Source organism: Salvelinus namaycush, chromosome 8 (assembly GCF_016432855.1).
Source record: "Salvelinus namaycush isolate Seneca chromosome 8, SaNama_1.0, whole genome shotgun sequence".
NCBI classification, from domain to species: domain Eukaryota; kingdom Metazoa; phylum Chordata; class Actinopteri; order Salmoniformes; family Salmonidae; genus Salvelinus; species Salvelinus namaycush.
In genome coordinates this window covers 30,857,761-30,884,269 of record NC_052314.1, presented here as the reverse complement: position 1 = coordinate 30,884,269, position 26,509 = coordinate 30,857,761, and the positions used below count along the sequence as shown (strand labels likewise).

The following is a 26,509-nucleotide window of genomic DNA, read 5'->3' as shown; positions in this document are numbered from 1 at the left end:
CATCCCTGCAATGTATTGCCACTGGTATAATACACATAGTAGGTTAGGTGTAAGGTTTGGGATTATAGAAAACCTAGCAATACAATACTCAATTGATGAAATAAGATTAAACTTAATCTGGAAAATAGTCTACACCAAAATGTGGCTAGGCAAATATTCACCCCACAATTTCCCTCAAGTTATAAGCTATATTGTTAGAAAAGCCTGACACAAAAATACAACCATGCGTTCGTTCTATACTCTTAGAAAAGTGTTCGAGTTATATGAGTTATATGAAAATAGTTAAATGCTTGCTTCATATATGGCACCCCTTAAGGTTCAATATAGAACCGAAATTGGTTCCATATAGAATCCTATATGGAACCCAAGGGTTCTAAATGGAACCAGTTCTGGTTCAGTGAACAAGAACCCCTGGGGTTCTGATCAAAGAACCCAACAAATGTGTTCTACAGTATATTAAGCCTTTAGGGGTGCCATATATGAAGCAAGAAATATAACCCTTTTTGGTTCTATCTAGAACCTTTTTTTCTTCGAGTGTAAGATTTTATGAGCCTGTCTAGATTCTATGAGCCTGTCTCATGCATTCCATGTCACGGAAATAAACCATTGACATATTAGACATGTCGTGCATGTTATTTAGCAGACAGATATTGCAATAGCTATTTCGATAGGGTTGTAGACATTCTTGCATTTTGCAATTGTGTAGCTGGAAAAAATATAGTGAATCGCTTTTAGTTAGATTTTTTGGTTGTTGTTAATAAAAACAAATCAACTCGTGAATAAAACAAATACTGTGTAAAAACACATACTAACGCAAATGAATTTCCACTGCTGCATTTAATTTCCTTTCTATTCAACACTCCATTTTAAGCACAGCAATTTCGGTTTTTATTTTTCTGCTTACATGAAGAAGGCTTATGCCAAGGCATAGTCGAATACGCATGGCTCAAAAGATCATCCAGAATTCAATGGCTGGCTCGAGATTGTCAAGATAAAGAAACAACTCCCTGATTGGTGAGGTGCGGGGGCCGTCACGCTGTAACCAATGACAGGAGAGGAAGAGGAAAACGCGGAGAGTGTTATGATAAAGTAGAAAATATTAGTTCCCTCACCGTGGCCGTGACGTCAGTATAGGAAGTAATTGTAGAGCAACACTAGAACGATTACAAGCAAAAGGGGAGCGTGATGTTGAGGAGTTAGCCGTACGAATCTCCACACCACAACTTTGAGAGAAAGTTCATTACCCATAACAAAAGGACGTGGACTACACAGACAGACCCACTGGTCTCCAGATTTACTATTGAATGTAACAACATATTCTTGGACCGTATTTTTATATACAACGTGGATTTCGCTTTTGTTTATTTTCCTGACCATTTCAACTCTTAAATTCGTTTGACTTTTAGGAGTACATGTGCCTCTGTTTATGTTCTCTTATAGTTTTCGTTTAGTTTTAATTGTATGGAGGATACAATTTAATGTTGTTATGAAGACTTAAATCACCTTATTTATTTCCTTTTCTTACTATGGAATCCTCCAGCGGATCGAACTTTGGAATAGACACTATTTTATCCAACGCTACTAATTCTGTTAACACCGCGCTAATGAACGGAGATTTCCGCCTCGGTGACAGCAGGACAGCGGATTTCAGCCGGAGCCAGGCCACCCCGTCCCCGTCATGTTCGGACATAGACACAGTGGGAACGGCCCCCTCTTCCCCCATCTCCGTCACCATGGAGCACGCCGAGCCGCATCTGTTCCAAGACAGCCTACCACATCATCACCACCACCACAACCAACCAGGGAATTTGCAACTATCGCCCCAGCCACAGCAGCTAGGGGCCGGGGCCGGCTGTGCCCCCAGGACTGCCACCTCTTCGTTTTTAATCAAAGACATTTTAGGCGACAGCAAACCCCTGGCAGCGTGCGCACCTTACAGCACCAGCGTACAGTCACCCCATCACACCCCCAAACCAGAGAATGCCAGGGACAGTGGGGACGGCTTCAGGCCGAAGTTGGAACAAGATGAAAATAGGAGCAAGTTGGACAAAAGAGACGATATGGAAATGAAATGCAACGGTAAGTGAATATTTAGGTTACCCTTAGGCCTATATGGAAATGTTTTGTATGCTTTTTTTATGGTTTAGTTTTTGGATGGCGTAAGTGAGCTTTTCAGTGTACTTAAAAACGTGTATTTTATTGGGTAGGCTGTCATAGTCGGCTAATGGTGTGCAGAATACATCCAAAGCTCACATACAAAGCCTATTTGTGTTGAATTTTCTGCGCCTAAAAAAGTTGAAAGTAGCCTAGCCTATAGAAAAATGTTATTGGAAAATAACCACCAAATTGAATAGGTCAATTGCGTCAATAGGCGTAATAATTAAACAATAATAGTAACAAGAAGAACACTTTTGTTTGTCATATATTTTACGCACATGGAAATTCAAATTCACATTATAATGCTATTTAGTAGGCTTCTTTGGTTGGTATAGTTATTTTTAAGCTCAAACACAGTGTACAGTACAGGCTAACTGCCTTGAATGTAGACCACCTTGTGTATATGTTTCAAAGGCTGTCTTATTAGACAATGATATTAAAGGGTTGATTTTCAGTTGCCCTTTTTTATTAGCATAACAGAATCGAAAACAGATGTAAGGCTGGCGCGAGATGTTCCCGGTGCGCGAGCCTCCCTTGTGTGTCAATTAGAGAGATTATTGTTCTTCCTAGAGGGCGGATCACGAGCGCTGCAGAAACTGCTACAAATAGAGATGGATTGACATATCGATTTCCCAGTTTTACTGCTAAAAACTTAAGTTGACAAATACAGTCCGGATTTCTTATTGGCCGTAGATTTTTTATTTTTTTGCTGGCTGTCTGACAAATGAAGTATTTCAGTTTCAACTCGGTTGCTTAGCTTTATAAAATACTATTGTAACAGGTTTAACGTTTAAAAGCAACTGTTTATTTCAATGTATTTATATTTTTCATTTTTAGAATACATATTTTGACCTTATTTTGGCTCAGAACTGATAGGACACGTATTTGTTGCTAATTTATTTTCATTGAACCATAGGCTTGAATTAGGCCTATATAAAAACTAAAATTATTATCCACTTATAATTTTTCCCATTCAGGAACAAAAGAAGAGAATGAACGGGAAATTTCAAGTAGCAGAGATAGTCCTCAATCACGGTCAAAAAAACCTCGTAAAGCACGGACGGCTTTTTCAGACCATCAACTCAACCAACTCGAGCGAAGCTTCGAGCGCCAAAAATACCTCAGCGTGCAGGATCGCATGGACCTCGCGGCAGCACTCAACCTGACCGACACACAGGTGAAAACCTGGTACCAAAACCGACGGTATGTCACACCTATTATAAAACATCATTCATTATCTTCACAATGTTTTTGTTTTTTAATAATCTCTGTTATTATTAGGCTATTATTATGAGCTTATTTTTTTTATTATTAGGCTAGTTTTTATTGGTGGTGATGTTATTTACATGAATATAGCCTACTAATAATAATGTTATATCATTTTAATAACTGTAGTAATGTAAGCCTATAATAACACGATGTAAGGTGGATGCATGTGCTGTTTTTTAGTTAATTTCGTTAGACTGGAATATAATTAATAGGAGTTGGCCTGTGGTTGATGTGCAGTTAAGTGTATTTTGGTTTGTATTAGGCTTTTGTTGCCTTTAAATGCAGGCTCATAACCTGCATGGATTTCAGACAATTAGGACTACTGAACAGATAGAATCGAATAGAATGCAATACAGTACAATAGAATAACTTTAGAACAGATCAAGAGGAATAGTTAAACAGGTCTAATCAAAATGGTTGCCATGGACCTAGACACATGAGGATATTTATTTACAAGATTAACCCACACAGTTTTATTACATGGTATTGGTTATTGAAATACACATCCCTCTGGGGTTATAAAAGTATGTCTGAACAGTCGCTACATGATGTTGACAATGCACAATTTGCCTCTCCGGCATCATTGTTAAGATTTCCCCAAATGTCAGCCAAGATTAGTGTTAACAGCGCCGGCGCCCATATAGTAGCTAAAATAAATACAGACACAGCACAATATAATGACGAAATATGGTATGACTGCAATCATTTTAAAATCCTGCGGTTTTCTTTCTCGTTCAATATAGCCGATAGTAATACTACGTTTTTATACATTATTGTATAGGCCTAAATAGGCTATAGCCTACCATCTTAAAGTTAGCCTGCCAATGTTTACAGTGAACTTGGTGAGGCCTAGCGAGAAGGATCAATTGAGGGAGTAATGATCTGAAATGAATCTATGATCTTATAGACTAAATATAGGCACTGCGCACTTGAAAAAGCCTAACTTTTCTTGGATGTGTCATTTGCCTAGGCTAATTATAGGCATAATCACCGATTCATGTGGCAAATAATTAGATCTTACCAATTAAGGGTCCGTTTGGGGAATTCTCAGAGTCTGAACCAGTTAAATAATTGATTTGTTGTATTTTGATCTGATTTCAGGACGAAGTGGAAAAGACAGACAGCGGTCGGATTAGAGCTACTGGCTGAAGCCGGAAATTATTCCGCTTTACAAAGAATGTTCCCGTCGCCCTATTTCTACCACCCGAGCTTGTTGGGCACCATGGACAGCACAACAGCAGCCGCAGCAGCCGCAGCAATGTACAGCAGTATGTACCGGACTCCGCAGCAACCACATCCCGGTCTCCAGAGGCCTCTTGTCCCGAGAGTACTCATCCATGGCCTTGGGCCTGGGGGCCAACCGGCATTGAACCCGCTGGGTAACGCCATGCCCGGCACGCAGCATCAGCGGTAGATACAACAACAAGACGATTCCATAAAAACAGTTTTAACCTGGTCTACATGTGATGTGACTAACTGCGCTCAACAAACGATGAAAAATACATTTGAAAAAAAAAAACAGTATATAAAATACAACTTTACAGAAGAAGTAAAAGGATGTAATATTGAATATGACTGAGAGCCAGCATCGAGTCGAGGCCATGACAGAAAAAGGACTGTTCATATGTCTGATTGATTGTTTGTTTAGTTTTTTTTTGTACAAATACACTTATACTAGCAAATAAACTTATAAAGTTTATTAGATGGAGAGAAAGGGTTGAATAAAGACGGAATGATACTAAAATGATTCTTCTCGGATACTTCTATGTGAAAGACGTCGGGGGCAGCCAGCCTGAACTTCATTGTCATCCAAACATTCAAAACGCCATGTGGCATTAATATTTCTGCAGGCTGAACGCGTAGGCCTATGGGGTTAATCTGAAATCTTCATCTCGAATGCCCGGATTTCAAGTTTTACAATTTATATATTTCCAAAATAAATGTATTTCCTATAGATTTAAAATCACCTATAGATTCAAAGTTAGGACTAGGCCTACATGTTTATTTAATCGAACATGATTTAATCGGCAATGCAAATAGGACTTTCTTTAGACTACTTTTCACTTTATCATGTGACCGCATTCATTTGGCGAGAACTGTAGTCTACCCTCGGTCTCTTATATGCATATGCAGCAGGCAGCTCTCTCTATGTGATGGTGAGAATGAATGGTTTGATTAGATGCTGGGTTGGTACCCTGGGAATCGGGAAGGTGGTCTTCGCGCAGCAGCTGTTCTATGCGAGCACAACGCTCGAGACAAGCGCACCCGACAGACAGCAAGCGCGAGGCATCTCAGCGTGAGAGATTAAAAAGTGCACTGACATTAAAACTAAAGAAAAAAATTGTAAACAAACAACATATCACTGGAAATGTTATATTGTTCGTTGTCCATATTTTGGCATTCTCCGTTGATTTAAAAGTGGAACAGTTATTAAAATGTCTTGAAGAAAAAAATGACAATATTAGGCTTACTTAAACCAGGCTCAGATAGGCCTTTATGCTTATGGTAGCCTAAAAAGCGAAACCTTTTGACTTATTAGGGCCATAGAGAGCAGGGATTTACAACAAGATATAAACCGGTAGGTCTATCAGGGCTATTGCCCAAAACATGTTTTTTAGAAACATTTATCAGCTGGCCTACAGGACATTTGCGCCTATCTCGGGTCTTGTATACTCTTATTATTTTCTATTTGGGACAACGTGTATGTTTGCTATCGGTGACAGAGATTTAAAAAAATACCACGTGGGACTATAATTAAATGAACATTAGAATAGTATATTTTTTTAAAGTATAATCACATCCCCCAGAGAATAGTGGCGAGGGCCCGCTTTCAAGTGAATTGACTCTCGGATGGAAGCGCCTTGGGGCACGTTTGTTTGGGCTTCCCTAATTGGTGAATCGTTTGCTGATTACTGTGTTATTAAATTCCTGTTCTAGCCAAGTTGACCTTTGCTGGTCTCGACAGTGACAAGGGAACGCTAGGCTACTTTATGTAGGCTATAGCCCAATTGTAGTTTCCTCACAGTTTAGCAACGAAATAAGAAAATAACCTGGACTATTGTCTTTATTAGGCTATACGTGACTGTCCCAATGAAATTTAAACTGTAAAACAAAAGGTAGCTCTTGAAAAATAAACGAAAATAAATATAAAACAACGATGGCTCAAATATAGGGATATATCAAATATTATGTGTCCCTTAAACAAATAATTTGTTCTCATATTTCCTGCAGCGTTATTTGCATATGCATTAATTGGTATTCACAACAGAGACTGCAGAGCCGGTCATTGGTGAATTTCAACACAAGAAGCGTCAGACGTTCTTCCCATTTGAGGATAGAAAAGCGGGATAGTTCAGTGGTCCACCATTAGATTGCCTAATTAAAAGCTAGCAAACAGATAAAACAATGTATGCTCTCCCAGGCGAGGGACCAAGGAGGTAATCACACGAACACTGTATGGCAAATCAGATTTGTATTGATGCACACCATCATTATTTATATTGCAACATTTTGATGAGTAAAGCTATTACGAGGGTATACATTTTCTTTTTCGTATAATTTAGGCTATTAGGGGAAAAATAAGAAAATGTAGGCTATTAGGAAGAAATAGCCTAAATGCCATCGAATTGCACGATGCACAAAATCATTGTTTTTTTTTACCTTTAGGACTGATTGGTAATCGTTCATAGAAAACAAATGAACTTGACTAAATGTGATCTGTTTTTACATTAGCTCTCTGCTCATCAGCAGTATTGCACACATGTCCAATTTAGCAACAATAAGGAGGCATTTTATCGTATGCATGGCTTCTAAACATTATTTATTTATTGCTCTGGGCAAAGGATGGGTGCGCCATTCCAATTCATTAATAATAAGCCATTCAACCGCTATGTGAATTATTAGGCAGTGGCCCCTCATGTTCAAACGACTATAGCCGTGGCCCCCTTTCTTATTGCGGATCGTTTCAGATGATCCCAACAATGACAAAAATATTCACAATTTACAACAAATAGAAAGAAATCATAAAGTCAACCACTTATGCTGGCCCAACTAAAATATAAATCAATGTTGGTTAAAATTCTTATTTTTGAATCTTTTTCTTAATTGAAAAAACAGGCCTACCAATTTGCACCATGATTTGAGATTAAAATCACTGTCCGTGAGTGTGTCATGCAGACAAAATATTTAAAGCTAGAATCCTTAATTGAAACAATAACACAGCGGATACCCCACCTGTGTTTTGGTAAAAAGCTGAGGGATGGGCCTGGAGAAATGTAACCACTCTCAAATTCAAACAGAAAGCAAAGGATGCAAGGACTGACCATCCATGATATCTCAATGATAGTTTCAACCATGTTTTGAGGCTATACAGTGTTTGTCTACATTTACAGTGTTTACAAATATTGAAGTAAAACAAACTTGTATTTTGGGTTCTGATGGGGTACGACAGTTAAACTAAGCATTTACAAGTTCTATTCTTCAAGAATCAATGGCTAGGCCTATATATCATCCATGTATATGTAGAAACTAGGATTCCAGCTTTAAAGCTTGCAGAATAAAATGAACCAGCCGAAGTTCCCTGTGTTGTAAAAAAAAAAAAAGAACGCTTCAAAGATTTAACTGTAAATTCAACTTTTGCATGGCTCAGGCAGATATGCGTTTGTCGGTTTTGTGTTATTATTTAGCTAAATACATTGCACTCTATAGGCAGAACACGCATATGAAATCAGCTGCACACACAGGTCATTGTAGGACAAACAGCACGTCCTTGCATATTGATATCAATTATGATATCTCCAGAAATATTCTGAGTATTACCTGATTTATAACCTTGGCAATTCTGTCCATGCAGCTTTTGATAAAGGTATAGTAGCCTATACTATTTTATTGGGCACTTATTATTGACAATACCAAGCGGTTGGTTGGTTGGTTGGTTGGTTGGAGAAGACGAAGGCGAAGGGGTGTTAAAAATAAAACGAAGATGTTCAGGCCTTTCATTGCCATGACACACATTAGCCAGAACATAACAGACGGGCTTCAGAGGGCTGGTTTGTTCTCGTTGCCTCGAGGAACCAACGGTGTTGGCCCTCTTTAATCGCTGCTGCATTTTCCAACTGATGTAATGGCTGCGATATCTTAGTCATTATCTTAATGAGGTAACACTTACACTCTCCTCGGCCCTCTCATTACTACGCCACTTGCGTCTCTCTCTTAACACGAATATCACCAGATCGTTTTTATCCCAAACAATAAAAACACTTCTACAGTAATTATGCGCCCGAGACGTGCGAGGGGACTTGGTTGGCTCTTGGATGGTGGCTTGGTTGGCTTTGGCTATGACGCGCACGCTTTTACGCGCACAGTTGCACAAACAGAGAGGCGGGATGAGTGGTGTTTTTTACGCATTTGGGTATCCTCCCTTAATTATCATTGGTTGGATACTTAAACTTGTCCCGTGATGATGGCTGGGTGTCAAAGTAATAATTTGCAAGATGGTGGGTTGTCAAGATGTGCGTTTTCAAAGCTTGTGAATTTGGAAAACAGTAATACGGTTAGAATCATGCAAAATGCGAATTGGGATTGTGCAGAAGCTGTGATTGTGGGCAGGCGTTGTGGTGTAGGACCTGTCGCATACACTCAAACCATACAATTACTGCTAGAGGCGTGAAATGAACCAATATTGTCCTTATTAATAATTCAAAAATGCACTATTGTGTATACGTAGCATAGCCTATATAACCACGTGAGCATATAATCTGCACTTTGTAGGATATATTCTTTGAAATAGTATTTAGGCCGGAGAGGGAATTTTAAAACGTGTTCAACAAGTGCAGTTGACATTGGCCCACACCAGACATACCATAGTTTTGCCTTGTGTTTCCTTTTCCATTGCTCATCTATGATATTAACAATATGTATATTTTCATAAACTCTGACATTGTCAAATTGTGCCAGACCAATGCGCTTTTTTGTAAAAGAAATAGTCAAAACAATTATTTGAACCACTTTACAATTCAACCCAAGAGTCTGATATGAATATAGGATTCACTAGGAACAGCGGAATATCTACTGTATACCTGGGCCTCGTTTCCCATGGCCTTCGTAACGTTAAGATCATCGGGGAATTATCACTCAAATGTAAACCATCGCACATCTACGAGTGATCCAGACCATTCATAAAGCAGCCAAAGTGCATCATTAAGTTATTATTTTTCCATTCCGCGGCACTTTATTCACAGAAAATCTACGCCTAAATCAAGACGTTTAGGCTATCTGTCTGACTCTGACTGCCGATAACTCCAGAACACGTTGACTACAAATACAAAGTTGCCAAAGTAGGCTAATAGCAATTGTTACAAACAGGTGAACGATAAAATGATGCTTAAAATTAAAACCAAGATGACTGCGTTGAAAGGTATCCTACATAGGCTACATGGGCCTACAGAGCCTTCAGAAAGTATTCATACCCCTTGACTTATTCCACATTTTGTTGCTTTACCTGAATTCAAAATGGATTAAATAGATTTTCTTTCTCAAACATCTACACACAATAACACATAATGAGAAAGTGAGAACATGGTTGAAGAACATGTAGCAAATGTATTGAAAAGTACATTTATAAATATCTAATTTACATAAGTATTCACACCCGAGAGTCAATACTTTGTAGAAGCACCTTTGGCAGCTCTTTAAGAGCTTTCCACACCTGGATTGTGCAACATTTTCCCACTATTCTTTTCAAAATTCTTCAAGCTCTGTCAAATTTGGTTGTTGATCATTGCTAGACAACCATTTTCAGGTCTTGCCATAGATTTTCAAGTAGAACATTCACTGTCTTCTTGGTAAGCAACTCCAGTGTAGATATGGCCTTGTGATTTAGGTTATTGTCCTGCTGAAAGGGCAATTCATTTCCCAGTGTCTGGTGGAAAGCAGACTGAACCTAGTTTTGCTATAGGATTTTGCCTGTGCTTAGCTCCATTTTGTTTTGTTTTTATCCTGAAAAACTCCCCAATTCTCAGTGATTACAAGCATACCCATAACATGATGCAGCCACCACTATGCTTGAAAATATGGAGTGTGGTACTCAGTAATGTGTCATATTGGATTTGCCCCAAACATAACACTTTGTGTAAATACTTTCCGAAGGCTGTTTCAATCATATCAAAGTCAATTTCATGTTCAATCAATTGAGTTCTATTTTGCGACAATGGCGAATGTCTGTAATTTTTGGCTCAATGTGTTTCATGATGTGTGGCAACATGCAATTATGTGCCCAATCTGTGATTTAGTGCATTATTATTGAGTAAGCAATAATAAGCTGCCGTCAGCTTTGTTCAATTAGGCCCATGTGAGATAAACGGCCTGACTTTGATTAAGCTGCAGCTAATACGAATTGACAAGCAAGTATGGTAAGTGTATAACATAAGGTGTGTTTCAGTCTATTAATGTGCAATTAGATTTACACCTCCATCAAGGAGTCCTTCCATCAGAAACTGATTGGTTGGAAATAAAATAGGCCCAGACGGAGTTGAAGCCCGCTTGTATGACCTTCTGCTGAGAATCTACATTTTGTCACCTTGAGTCAAAGAGTCTTCTAAGTAGTCTACAATATAGGCCTAGGACTCTATTCAATCCATATCGCTGGAAGTCCAGCATTACAGCGTGATGAAAATGTAAAGACAATCCGCATTGGCGGAGACTGCATTCACAATTAACGCTGCATATGTCAGCTCAATCGGAAATTACCTTTACATTTCAATCGGCAACCTATAACGATTCAGCGATACAAATTGAATAGATTCCCCTGGATTCAATCATCTCAAGCGTTAACCGGTGATAGCAGACACCTGCATAGCAGATGTTTTGGCTGTGTCAGAGGTGGAACTGCATTGGAGCCATCAAAACCGCGAGCAGCTGCTCTTGCGATCATTGGGGTGGCAGGTAGCGCAGTGGTTAGATCGTTGGACTTGTATCCGAAAGGTTGCAAGATCGAATCCCCAAGGTAAAAAGCTGTCCTTCTGCCCCGGAACAAAGCACTTAAGCCACTGTTCCTAAGCCGTCAATCGAAAATAAGAATTTGTTCTTAAGTGACTTGCTTAGTTAAATATAGGTAAAATAAATTGCCACACCTGCCCAACTTGCATTAGAAGTTCAAAACAAGAAAGTGTAGACTATATAGGAATAATTACGATCAAATAGAAAAATCATTACATGAATTATTGAGGATTTCTATCATCCTATTCTAGATGTAGATTTACATCTCACATTCCATTTCAAAGCTGCGGCTAATACGTTGTGATTTATGGATGTTTTAGACGAGACTGACTATATGACCAAAATAATCCTATTTACACTTTGTAGTCAATTTTGACTCTAGAATAACTGTTTCTGACTCATATCGATGCCACAAAGGCTGTTTTCAAAGGGATCCGTTGCTTTTTTATTAGAGGCAGTCACAGTCACATGGGTCACCTGTTAATGAATTATTTAAATGAAACTGGAAACAATAAGATATCACCGTTCATCCCTGTCACTTGGAGGAGGTGTTATGTCTAGGAGGAGTTCACCCAATTTTGGTTAATTCATTATAGTTAGGTCTTTGTGCTTTGGTTGATCATGTCATGACCAGGATTTGAACCTTTATTTAATGCATTTTCATCACAATCTCCTCTTTTTCATTCATGTCAAATGGTCCAGCACCATCCTCAGACAATTGCTTACATTTTTGGTGTAATTCTAATTTCTTGAAAAGGCTTTAAATAAAGGTTAAAATCCAGGTCATGTGACATGATTAACCAAAACACAGGGCAATAGCGAATAACCCTCGAAAAGACAACAGTCTCGGTCCTGGTCCAAATATAGGTCATACAGTGCATTCGGAAAGGATTCAGACCCCTTGACCTGTTCCACATTTTGTTATGTTATAGCCTTAATCTAAAATAAAAAATAAAAACAATCCTCATCAATCCCCCATAATGACAAAGCAAAAACAGGTTTCTAGAAATGTTTGCACATTTCATTGCAAAAACGGAAATATCACATTCACATAAGTATTCAGACACTTTACTCAGTACTTACTTGAAGCACATTTGGCAGTGATTACAGCCTTGATTCTTCTTGGGTATGACGCTACAAGCTTGGCACACCTGTATTTGGGGAGTTTCTCCCATTCTTCTATGTAGATCCTCTCAAGCTCTGTCAGGTTGGACGGGGAGCGTCGCTGCACAGCTATTTTCAGGTCTCTCCAGAGATGTTAGATTGGTTACAAGTCTAGGTTCTGGGTGGGCCACTCAAGGATTTCATTCAAAGACTTGTCCCGAAGCCACTCCTGCATTGTCTTGGCTGTGTGCTTAGGGTTGTTGTCCTGTTGGAAGGTGAACCTTCGCCCCAGTCTGAGGTCCTGAGAGCTCTGGAGCATGTTTTCATCAAGGATCTCTATACTTTGTTCCATTCATCTTTCCCTCGATCCTGACTAATCTCCCAGTCCCTGCTGCTGTTAAACATACCTACAGCATGATGCTGCTACCACCATGCTTCATCGTAGGGATGGTGCTAGGTTTCCTCCAGATGTGATGCTTGGCACTCAAGCCAAATAGTTCAATCTTGGTTTCATGAGACAATAGAATCTTGTTTCTCATTGTCTGAGAGTCTTTAGATTCCTTTTGGCAAACTCCAAGCGGGCTGTCATGTGCCTTTTACTGAGGAGTGGCTTCCATCTGGCTACTCTACCATAAAGGCCTTATTGGTGGAGTGCTGCAGAGATGGTTGTCCTTCTGGAAGGTTCTCCCATCTCATCAGAGGAACTCTGGAGCTCTGTCAGAGTGACCATTGGGTTCTTGGTCACCTCCCTGACCAAGGCCCTTCTCCCCCTATTGCACAGATTGGCGGGCAGCCAGCTCTAGGAAGAGTCTTGGTGGTTCCAAACTTCTTCCATTTAAGAATGATGGAGGCCACTGTGTTCTTGGGGACCTTCAATGCTGCAGACATTTTTTGGTCTGTGCCTCGACACAATCTTGTCTCGGAGCTCCACGGATAATTCCTTCGACCTCATGGCTTGATTTATTTGTCTGACATGCACTGCCAACCGTGGGACCTTGTATAGACAGGTGTGTGCCTATCCAAATCATATCCAATCAATTGAATTTACTACAGGTGGACTCCAATCAAGTTGTAGAAACATCTGAAGGATGATCAATGGAAACAAGATATACCTGAGCTCAATTTCGAGTCTCATAGCAAAGGGTCTGAATACTTATCTATATAAAGTATTTCAGTCAAGGGGTCTGAATACTTTCCGAATGCACTGTATAGTGTCCTTCCCTGAGCCTGGGACTGCATCACAAATGGCACCTTATTCCCTATATAGGGCTCTGGTCAAAAGTAGTGCACTATATAGTGAATAGGGTGCTATTTGGGATGCATACAGCCATTCATCCTCCATCCCAAAACCACAACATAGTTTCCTTGTAACGCTGGGAGTCAGAAACAAGTTCAGGGAGTGAATCATTTAATCAATAAACAAAACATAATACAAAACAAGAAACACAAACAATGCACAGACATGAAACTGAAACAGAAACAATAACGTCTGGGAAAGGAACCAAAGGGAGTGACATAAATAGGGCAGGTAATCAAGGAGGTGATGGAGTCCAGGTGAGTGTCATTAGGCGCTGATTCTTGAAACGAAGGTGACAGGTGTGGCAATAATCAGCAGCCTGGTGACCTCGAGGCTGGAGAGGGAGCACACGTGACAGTACCCCCTCCCTGACACGCGGCTCCAGCCGCAAGACGCCGACGAAAATGACGATCCCGGGGATCAGGAGCGGACCAGTCACCTCTGCTGAGGCGCAGGAACCTGTCGATCTGGCTGAGGCGTGGGAGCATGGCGACCTAGAGCGCCGGAGAGAGAGCATACGTGACAGTACCCCTCCCCGGCTCGCGGCTCCAGCCACAGGACGCCAACCAATGGGACGATCCCGGGGAACAGGAGCAGACTGGTCGCCTCCGCTGAGGCAAAGAAACCTGACGAACCGGCTGAGGCGTGAGAGCCTGACGAGCCGGCTGAAAACTCCCGGAAGCTTCGGTCAAGGCATGGGAACCAGCTGAGGCCTAGGAGCCTATCGGGGCTGCTGAGGCATGGGAGCCTATCGAGCCCGCTGAGGCATGGGAGCCTATCGAGGCTGCTGAGGCATGGGAGCCTGTCGAGCCAGGTGAGGCATGGGAGCCTATCGAGGCTGCTGAGGCATGGGCGCCTATCGAAGCTGCTGAGGCATGGGAGCCTGTCGAGGCTGCTGAGGCATGGGAGCCTGTCGAGCCAGCTGAGGCATGGAAGCCTGTCGATTCCGCTGAGGTATGGAAACCTGTCGAGCCAGCTGAGGTATGAGAATCCAACAAACTGGCTGAGGCCTCCATGGTAGATCCGGTACTGACATCCGGACACGACATCACCTCCAACACAAAAAAAAGACTCCCTGATGCTTCCCTTTGGTGATGCGTTATTCTGTAACGTGTGCCCTGGGAGTTGGAAGCAAGTTCAGGGAGTGAATCATTTAATCAATAAACAAAACATAATACATAACAAGAAACACGAACAATGCACAGACATGAAACATAAACAATAACACCTGGGGAAGGAACCAAAGGGAGTGACATAAATAGGGCAGGTAATCAAGAAGGTGATGGAATCCAGGTGAGTGTCATTAGGCGCTGATGCGCGCCACGAAGGTGACACGTGTGCGCAATAATCAGCAGCCTGGTGACCTAGAGGCCGGAGAGGGAGAACACGTGACACTCCTGATCTATACGCTTTAGCTCAATGTTTATCAGCATCCATAGTTCTTCCTCAAACCAGCGTGGATGCTGCTGACAGTCCTGTTGAATGACGCTCTAGCCAGGTCCTATCATGAGGCTTAAATGGCCTCATCATTTCAGAACATCCAGCCGTCTCTGTCTCTCTCTCTCTCTCTCTCTCTCTCTCTCTCTCTCTCTCTCTCTCTCTCTCTCTCTCTCTCTCTCTCTCTCTCTCTCTCTCTCTCTCTCTCTCTCTCTCTCTCTCTCTCTCTCTCTCTCTCTCTCTCTCTCTCTCTCTCTCCTGACGGGACAGCTGATGGTGGTGAAGCTCCTCTACCTTTCAAGTCACATGCGACTGCACGAAGGGAGAGATGGGGGGGGGGATAGGCAAAAAGAAAAAAGTCTGTCAGCAGTGATGTCAAAAGCTTCAATTTTCTCCGGAGCAATTAAGGGTTTCATCACAACGGAGTGATGTCAGGACTCATTACAGCTCAACAACAGCTAATTGGTTCAAGGTTAAAGAAACAGATCTGACAGCATTATATTTTAAGTGACAGACTTGGTTTCTGGTACTGGCATTTTCACTGAGCGATGCACTGCCATTAAGGGTGGGAGGGTGGGATGGTGGGAGGAGGATGAGAAGGATGTGGGCTAAGAAGCAATTGAAATTACTGCACATTAGGAGTGTGATCAGTCAGAACTAACATCTGCATAGCTCTCAAAGGAAAACTGCATAGGGACTGGCGGCTGGGTCTATGTAAGTGGAGAAATAAGACCGTAGCAAGGAAGTATGCACCCTGTCAAGGCTTAGTAGCCTAGCACAACTACAAGGTAGATTTACATTGGATGGGGCGCAGGATGACTAAGTACTGTCAGTTATATGGGAATTAGAGTTTGGAGCAGTCTCAATTAGAGTTTGCAGCAAATGACCATTCATCGCACTGGTATAAATTGCTTGTTGACGATGTGGAGAAAATCTCTGGGAGCTGGTAGGCCTAATATAGTTCAGACGTGGGTTTATTCAAATCAGATGCACTGTGTTCGTTTCTATGCTGCTGCATAGTCTCAGGGAACCAATGGTATTAAACAGCCAAGTCCTACAGTCCCATTGTGATGCCAGACTTCTAACCTGCTGGGTTGTTGCATTGGATTTGTCCATTTCTTCTGCATCCGCTGATACCAACCATTTCTCTGTGTGATTAACGGGGGCTGAGCTAGAGTTGTGTTTGTGAAACAAGAGCGGATCCCGGAGACGGTTCTTCTTACAAAAACTTCTGTAAAGTCCTAACTCTCAGGAACATGCACATGATGCCTGTTTTGTTCTATGACGCTCACAAGCCGCGAGTCGTTAGAAGTTGCTGTCACAAACTCTAAAGTCCATACAGTTGTCCCTGACTAGATGGATATTAATTTCCGACTGAGCAAACCATTTCTGTACTTACAGCATTCTTATAAATTATTTTTTATTAGGTTTTTGCTTGGCATACCTAATTTTATTTATTGACATTTGTCAGTGAGATTTACTGGCACTGATCTATTGTGAATTAGTAAACTGAGAATTGTGAATTAATTACTGGGAGCCTTAGCTAATTGTGGAAAAGACTTTGGCCCCAGAGGGCACCGAAAACAGTTAAGCTGGACAGCACCTTGGCCTGTTGGCCATATCACTACTGCCAGGCTCTACGCTATAGGAGATACATTGTATGCATTGCAAACGGGACCCTTCTCCCTGTATAGTGAACTACCTTTGACCAAAGCCCAATGGGCTTCTGGGATGCGTACATCGCTACAATGGTCAGTGCCCTCTTTCCCTCTTTAATCAGTCTTATTATTAGGTCAGAGCTCAGCCAGACTACATCGTTTAGAATTTTCTTGAAATTACGGTGCCCCAATTTGAGAAGATAAGAGAATTTTTGGAATGAAATTAATTATAGATCGGAGCGTCCGTGCTGTGAAGCTGCAGGAACCGTTTCTTTCAAGTGAACAGTTGTTTACCCTTTGCTTTTATATTTTTCCAGTTTGTCTCTCTCTCCTCTTAAAGTGGAATACCTGATCCTTTGAACTGTTGGTTTGTTTAACCGCTATAGGGAGCACAGGATCCCTGAGGTCTGAGTAAGTGTTGATTAAAGATTGGAAATGAAATCGCCTAATGACAAACTCTTTGGATAATTAGTGATAGCTAGAATGGTTGTGGATAATTTGTGGACTAATTTGAGTACTAATTTGAGTACGGCGGTATGAAGAGGAGGGAGGGAGGGAGGGAGAGAGAGGGGTGATGATGTAATAAGAGAGAGATCAGGGTTAATGAACATTATCACGTTGACTTCATTTCTACCTTTCTGTTTTTATCCTTTGTTCTTCCCAGGGCTGTGTCATTATTGGTGTAACGGAACAATTAGTTGTGTAGTTCATATCGGGGAGGGAGGGTGCTGTTGGGGAGGGAGAAGGGGAGAAGGGGAGGAGGGGGAGAAGGGAGGGCTGCTGTTGGGACTGTGGTAATTAGACTATATGAAGGTGTCTGCTGGGGAGGTCCAGCAGGGATTGAGGAGACAACAGTGGCCTGTGGGGAGATGATGGCTCTCCCTCCTCTCCCCCTCCCGTTCTCCCCCTCCCGCTCTCCCTCTTCCGTCTATCTCCCTTGCTCCTCCATCTCCTCTCTCCCCTGCTCTCTCTCCTCTCTCCCTCTCTCCCTCTCTCTCCTCCTTCTCATCTCTCCCCCTGTTTTTCCTCCTCTCTCCCCACTACCCCCCCCTCTTCCCCGTCTTCCCCCTCTGTGCCCACTGAACAGTCGGCAAGAGACCATAAACAAGAGCTGTGCCCGGTTTAGACAATCATACAAGTCCTGACTAGTCCCTTCACGCCCCTGTAAACCGCTGGTAATAAACTGAAAACAGTTGCTATTTTCCTGCTATTTTCCTTCCATGATTGATCCATCAGGACTGTGTGAAGATGGGTGAAGACTACTACCCCTGTCTAGTGTGACTAAATGGGATTTTTTAAATTAAGTTTATAACACAAGGGATCTGCATTGAGAGTTTTGTTTGTTTCTCCATGGTATGATACAACATTATTAGCCATCAGAGGGCAACGGCATCGCTTGACAAGTGATTGCTATCTGTTATATAAAATGTTTGATTGTAAAATCAACATGTTGCATGAGTGTGTGATGCCACAAGATTGTATTGCTGCATTGTTCAATGTGAAAAATAAAAACCCCATGTCGTTTATCTAATTTTCATCCATCCATTGCTTGTTTTCAGGCTGAAACCAGAGTAGTGAGAAAGTTATTTTACTGGAGCTAGCCTGTGTTGTGTTAGAGTTCATTACATTTAAAAATTGCAGTTGACTCCAGTCTCCAGGCCAGATCGACTTCTGGCGAGGACAGAGTGACACATCCAGGCTACTAAATGCAATGAGGGTGTGAAGAGATGGGCAATAAGACGTTAGCAGATACCTGTGAGGTATACAAGCCCGGACCTGCCTCCTGGTGAAGTGTTATTAGCAGCTAGCTGGGGCTAAAGCATTATTGTCACTGCCCTCTTCCCACTCCTACCGCTGCTGAGGGCATCAGGCCGAAAAACAAGTTGTTGATTACTGCTGTATCACAAGCTAACAGCTATTTCATGACATGCAACAATCAAGGCCTGTAAAGACTAGCAGGGAGACTTGTTCTTTTAATAAACTCACTCACTCACTCACTCACTCACTCACTCACTCACTCACTCACTCACTCACTCACTCACTCACTCACTCACTCACTCACTCACTCACTCACTCACTCACTCACTCACTCACTCACTCACTCACTCACTCACTCACTCACTCACTCACTCACTCACTCACTCACTCACTCACTCACTCACTCACTCACTCACTCACTCACTCACTCACTCACTCACTCACTCACACAAGCATTGTACGTCGAAGACAAAGGCACGGGTGGATGTCGCACGTAGGCATGCACACACTCACCTACTAAGATATGGACAGAAAGAATGGTACATCCAATGGAGGACCAGGGTTTACAGACTGCAGAGTTTTGGAGCCTTAGCTCTGCCCCTTGAGAGGCTCCTGCCTGCTAATACAAGGCACGGTAGTCAACTTAATCCTCATTATGGTTCAATGTACTAGTAAACACCACAGCATTTGTTCCCATTTCTCCCAGGCAGTGGGAAAGAGGACTTACCTCCAATGGACTAGCCTGGAAACAAAACTGGTCCGTCTCTCTGTAAACTATGGGGATGCTCTTTTTATTACAAGGTTTATTATCTTCTGCGTAGCCACACACACAAAGCAACCCCCTCAGTTGAAGCGATTTGCTGTTCACAATGCATCAGCTTAACCAGCCAGGTCAGGTCAAGTTGACTCAGACAATAGAGACTTTAGTGTCCCACCCACCCAAGACTGCGCAACTAGGCGGTGTCCCAAATGCAACCCTATTCCCTATATAGTGCACCACTTTACTCTAGTCAAAAGTAATGCACTATATAGGGAATAGGGTCACATTTGGGATGCACTCCTACAGCTCTACAGCTCTCTGTGGTGGCTACCAAGCCAAGGCACAAAGTGGCGCAGAGACAAAGCGCCTCTCGCTCAGTGTGGAGTAGACATCTTATCAAGTGGCTGGTTGCTCATTATGTGCTACAGCTTACGTTCCTCCTCTTTGTGTTGAATGTAAATGTTACTTTTCAATAGTCTAAATCATTTTTAAAAGACTTTTCCCTATTATTTACCGTCCTAGTGTTGCTGTTTTTTTGCATTGTCCAAACGGGGCCCCAACTCTGTCACTGACTATACAACATTGGGGAAGCACTTACCAACACAAGGAAACTCCGCCATATATATTGTAAGTCAGAACACGCATATACCATCATTTGTACACAAACACATACTTTATGGATGCGCACACATGCTCACGCAAACCTACTCACACGGATCCTAGGGGAACCAACCACAATGGTGTCGGTTGAGCGGGATGCGGAAGGAAGACGAACATCTGATTTGTCACATTTGAAACTCTAATGTTTAAACCAAAAGGAAGAGCACACAGTAATGTGTTCATTCATCTGCATAAACACCACCTGTCCCGGCGCAGACAGATCCTCAAGCACTAGAAAGTTTACTGGCAGCATGTGCAGAGAGCCAATCAGTGTGGGCCCAGCTGTGGTTTCATGAAACCACATCGTTTTCAAGTGTCAGAAAGCGGTGTGAGTACTTCTGGTGGTGCTGGAGAGAGAATACTTTAATTTCATGTTATCCGCCAATGTGCAGCGAGACGAAGAGCCGACACGATTACAAAGAGAAAACAGGACGCGTTACGTTTCACGATTGACATCCACCAGGTAATTTATGCTGCCCCTTTATTTTATATACTCACTCCAGCGGCTTCAGTAAAGACGTCGAGGAGTTATTTTTGAAGGGTAATTTGGTGCATATTTGGCATATTGCAGGCCCTCTTTGCTTAAGAAATTCGATCATTTGTCTCAGACACAAGCATGCAATGACTTAGTTCTCAAAATCCACCACAGCACTGATCAACGTGCCTTTCTTGTATAATGTTATCATCTCTGGAACAGCTCTTTAATGCCAAAGACATTATTTCTTTTCTGTTGTTGTTTTTCTTACACTGAGGCTCGAATAACACTTTGTCACTTTTCTTTCTTAACTTCATTTCCAGGAGTTAAATATACAAAGATGCTGTGTTTGGAACGAAAAGGAGAGCTTGCCTCATAGGACAAACACACTCCAAGACAGGATGAGGAGCCGAGACGTTTGCACAGGGAACTTTCAGGATGGGTGAACTCTAAATTGTTGTAAAACTGATAAGTAGCTGGGTTGCCAGCTTGAATGCAAGACCCAAGATGGTTAGGACAGCTCCTTTACATGAACAAAATATGAACACATATGCTGAAATGATATCTCTTAACACTCATCCTCTTTTCTAAGGGAAGTTGTATATTGTCCACAGTTTCCTGTTTTGTTTTCAAGTGATCATATATTTAAAAAAGAAACATCCCAACATCCTTTTGTCGACCCCAAATCAGGCGTTTTGGGGGCACTGTATCCATTACCTTGGGGCTATGCTTCCCCAGAACACTTCATTTTTCTGTCCTTCAAAGACACCACATCAATTACCCACTGCCTTTGATAATAATACAAGTGTTGCTAAGGTAATAGGGCTCTTCATTCAAGCTGTCTACTTTCAAGGGTAGTGGCTTTTAAAGGTAGAACTTGCGGCGGGCTAAGTAAGTCATCCTCCCGTCGCTGCAGAAATCATACTAGTGATCCAACAAGGAAGAAAGAGAACAATTAGAGATAATTTGGCAAAGAAGCTTTCCATTGCTTTCACTCTAGTGCCTTTTGTCTTTTGTGAACCCTCCTTTAAGAGCAAAGGGAGGGGAGGGGGAATCTTTGAGAACCAGGATAGGGGCCTCACTGCCTAGTCTTTCATCTAGCATCACAGTGAGAGCAACACAAGTGCCAGTGTCCGCCAGGCCAGCCACTTTAATCAACTTAATGCAACCGATGCTGGCGGTGGTGAAGGCTTGCCAGGCCCCAGGTCAGATTAAAAAAGGACCACAGATGGATGGCGATGATGAACACTGAGTGGAAGCGTTTGCTTATAACTGGATGGGTTTTCTCTATTGCCAGAAAGGAGTATGAGTTAGGGAATGGAGGGATAGAGGGATGAAGGGATGGTGGGATGGGGAAGACAAGGGTTGGGTCGTTGGACATGCAGTCAGACAACACTCAGACAACCTGTCAGCCAGGCCATGCTGGTCCCCCATCCCCTCTACCCCTATCCTCATCTGTACAAGGGGCTACACAGTCCTTCTGATATGAAGTGTGGGTGATGGACCTTTGTTTAGTTCAAAGGTTTTTACCTCTATTCCACAGTCCCTTTGTGGAGCCTTGGGCCTGAAATATGTATCACTGTCCCTTTCATTCCAGCCTTCTGAGGGAAAAATCAAAGCTTGAAGTTTCTCCCAGAGAGTCGGTTTGAAACGGAGAGTCCATCCACACCGTGTCATCATCCTGCTAACCTGATTAACAGTGCTAGGAGGAGGTGGGAAGGGAAAGGCCAGTAATGATGTCTGACCTTCGGACATGGTGACAGACCAGACCTTAACACTAACAGGTTTTGTCCCACTATGGCTACTACCCTTATCGGACATACAGTACCAGTCAAAAGTTTGGACACACTTCATTCAAGGGTATTTCTTTATTTTCACTATTTTCTACATTGTAGAATAATAGTGAAGACATCAACACTATGAAATAACACATGGAATCATGTAGTAAAAAAGTGTTAAACAAATCAAAATATATTTTATATTTGAGATTCTTCAAAGTAGCCACCCTTTGCCTTAATGACAGCTTTGCACACTCTTGGCTTTCTCTCAACCAGCTTCACCTGGAATGCTTTTCCAGTGATCTTGAAGGAGTTCCCACATATGCTGAGCACTTGTTGGCTGCTTTTCCTTCACTCTGCGGTCCAACTCATCCCAAACCATCTCAATTGGGTTGAGGTCGGGTGATTATGGAGGCCAGGTCATCTGATGCAGCACTCCATCATTCTCCTTCTTGATCAAATAGCCCTTACACAGCCTGGAGGTGTGTTGGGTCATTGTCCTGTTGAAAAACAAATGACGGTCCCACTAAGCGCAAACCAGTTGGGATGGCGTATCGCTGCAGAATGCTGTGGTAGTCATGTTGGTTAAGTGTGCCTTGAATTCTAAATTCCACAAACACATAAAGCCCTGGCCTGGTTACACATCCACCGTACCTTCTCCAATAACATCGTTTAGTCATCGAGAGAGGGACAAATACCATGATTTTCTAACACAGGGGGGATGATATTTTAGTTCTCCTTCACTGTATATCAGTACTGTCCTCTAATAAAATAAACTATTAAATAAAGATATGTTTTTTTTCAACACCAAATATTCGGCTTTTGCTTAGTTGGAGAGAGAGAGAGACAGCTTTTTTTCTATTCACTTGAGCTGGCGTTTTGTTTTGTTGTTCCTGGAACAACACAATTGTTTTCATCTTTAGGTAGGTCTTCTTTGGGGAGTTTCTCTCACAGGGGTCAAACCACAGATTAATAGGGCTGGGTAATGAGTTCCCCGGGGTGTCCGTTCTCCACCTCCACCCCCCTTTTCCCCATCCTCCTCTTCATCATCTCCTCCTATCCTCCTGTGATGGATGGGTGGTGGCAAGTATCATTCACACTCACACATCTCAAAGAAAATTGACTAGGATGCCAGTTCTGTGAAGGAGACACATCAGTTATACTACTGCTGTATTTGCTCAGATGCTGTGTTATTCTTCTTTCTGTCTGTGTTTCTTGTCATCCATGTTGAACTGTCACAGCGGTCTCTCTCTTGTTGTACAGTGTTTCATATTCTGCGCCGCAAATGGTACCCTATTCCGTATATAGTGCACTACTTTTGATGGGCCCTAGTCAAAAGTAGCGCACTGAATAGGTTGCCATTTGTGACGCAACCTATGAAGTAAGGGCAACAGGAAGGAATGTTAAGTTGCTCCTCTGTTTTTCTGAGGTACTTAAAACAGCAGCTTAGCGTAGTTCCATATCTGGTGGATTCCTTGCCTTTGATGTAATCGAAGCCCTTGATGCTCAGACCAGAACGTTGAGATGAAGATGAAACCAGTCAAGAGCAATATGAATGACAAAGTATGACGCTTGCAGATTGATAAGGCCTAATGGAAGTACAGCGTTATGCAATGATACAAGTCTGTATTCCTGGAAGAGCAATAGTCTTCCAGGAATCTTTTATGTTGGAACACTGACAATTGTCTGTTGAAAAATGTTAGGCCATGCTGAAGACTGTATTGAGGTTGTACTGTGAAATCTTCAACAGAGTATTGACGATGATGGAGTATTTGGTCCCATATTCCTTGCACTCGATGACTACATTAAGATTGTGACTCTACCGACTTGTTGGATGCATGTGCAGTTTTTTTTGGTTGTGCTTCGGTTTATATTTAGCTCAATAGGAACTGAATGCCAACCTCCCCTGTTATTGGTAATGGTGAGAGGTTAGCGTGTTTTGTTGTAGCCTCTGTAACCTTATCACTCACCATTATTAATGATTAATTTAAGATTTGTCTAAATCATGGCATTAGCAAAATCTACTCACTTACAAAGAACATTTCTCCAGTCATCATTCACCACTCAGATCCTATTGTGCACAACATTACCCCCAAAAACAACCAAAACAATATGCACATGCATCCAATGAGTTTGTAGAGTCACAAGCTGGAACACATACCAAACGAACACATACTAAACTTTTCAATACTTTAATACTTTTGAAACCAAATACATATGACTTGTTCATATGGGGGGACAAGATACATAAAGTGCATTCATTTCTAAGTGGTAAAACCAATATGTATGAAAATACCCTCAAATAAAAAATGACACTTTAGTAACATGAAATGCTTTGAAAGGCTGGTCATGGCTCACATCAAAACCATTATCCCAGAAACCCTAGACCCACTCCAATTTGCATACCGCACCAACAGATCCACAGATGATGCAATCTCTATTGCACTCCACACTGTCCTTTCCCACCTGGACAAAAGGAACACCTATGTGAGAATGCTATTCATTGACTACAGATCAGCGTTCAACACCATAGTGCCCTCAAAGCTCATCACTAAGCTAAGGACCCTGGGACTAAATTCCTCCCTCTGCAACTGGATCCTGGACTTCCTGACGGGCCGTCCCAAGGTGGTAAGGGTAGGCAACAACACATCCGCCACGCTGATCCTTAACACAGGGGCCGCTCAGGGGTGCGTTCTCAGTCCCCTCCTGTACTCCCTGTTCACTCATGACTGCACGGCCCGACACGACTCCAACACAATCATTAAGTTTGCTGATGACACAACAGTTGTATGCTTGATAACCGACAACAATGAGACAGCTTAAAGGGAGGAGGTCAGAGACCTGGCCATGTGGTGCAAGGACAACAATCTCTCACTCAACGTGATCAAGACAAAGAAGACGATTGTGGACCACAGGAAAAGGAGGACCGAGCACGCCCCCAATCTCGTCGACGGGGCTGTGGTGGAGCAGGTTGAGCGCTTCAAGTTCCTTGGTGTCCACATCTCCAACAAACTAAAATGGTCCAAGCACACCAAGACAGTCGCGAAGAGTGCTCGACAAAACCTATTCCCCCTCAGGACCTGAAAAGATTTGGCATGGGTCCTCAGATCCTCAAAAGGTTCTACAGCTGCACAACTGCTCGGCCTCCGACCGCAAGGCACTACAGAGATTAGTGCGTACGGCCCAATACATCACATCAGTCATAGACTGTTCTCTCTGCTACCACATGGCAAGCGGTACCGGAGCGCCAGGTCTAGGTCCAAGAGGCTTCTAAACAGCTTCTATCCCCAAGCCATAAACTAATGAACAACTAATCAAATGGCTACCCAGACTATTTGCCTCCCCCTACGTGGCTGCTACTCTCTGTTATTTTCTATGCATGGCCACTTTAATAACTCTACCTACATGTACATAATTACCTCAATTACCTCGACACCAGTGCCCCTGCACATTGACACATTGACTCTGTACCGGTACCCCCTGTATATAACCACGCTATTGTTATTTTCTGCTGCTCTTCAATTATTTGTTATTCTTATCTCTTACTTTTTTTTAAGGTATTTTCTTAAAACTGCGTTGTTTTTTAAGGGGAGCATGTGACAAATATATTTTTATTTGATTTTGAAATCCAATTTGAAACATTTAAGCGTCACTGTCTAAATGCATATGGAGGTGAGTGCTGTGGTGTAGTGGAGGGGTAAATGAAGTAAATGCAGTTTACCAAAATATTTTTGCTCCACAGTTTACCCACCTTTTGCGGATTTTTTTTCTCTCCCAGTGACCGGCAATCAGAGTTTACTACATCACTGGGTGAGTGTAAGTGATAATTAAAACGTAAAAAGCACCCACAGTAATGGTAACTTAAAATGTAGAAGTTTCTCCGATGAGCTGTGCCGACCCCAGAGATATGTCTAAAATCCATAATAGTGTATTGTCTCTGATTAAGAGGTGTGGGGAGCGAGGTTATAATCAGAGCGTTGGAGTAGACCCCCGTGGTCAGACGTCTTTGTCCGGCATCATTAGCTGACCTTCCACATGTAGGGAATAACCACAGGGAGCAGGACAGATAGGCCAGCCATCACAGGAGACACAGGATACAGATCCTGGTAGGTGATTGGTTTATGCTACACCATGGAGAGATGCTAATGACCTCTGTGCTTT

The 26,509-nt window shown here is 42.3% G+C and overlaps 1 protein-coding gene across 1 annotated transcript; it reads left to right on the top strand.

Moving 5' to 3' along the window:
• Window positions 1-1,526: 1,526 nt before the first annotated feature.
• Window positions 1,527-4,840, top strand: LOC120051881 (barH-like 2 homeobox protein). The gene is made up of 3 exons (XM_038998768.1): window positions 1,527-2,079; window positions 3,135-3,360; window positions 4,528-4,840. The coding sequence occupies exons 1-3, from the start codon at window positions 1,527-1,529 to the stop codon at window positions 4,838-4,840; spliced, it is 1,092 nt and encodes a 363-aa protein (XP_038854696.1).
• The last annotated feature ends 21,669 nt before the right edge of the window (window positions 4,841-26,509 follow it).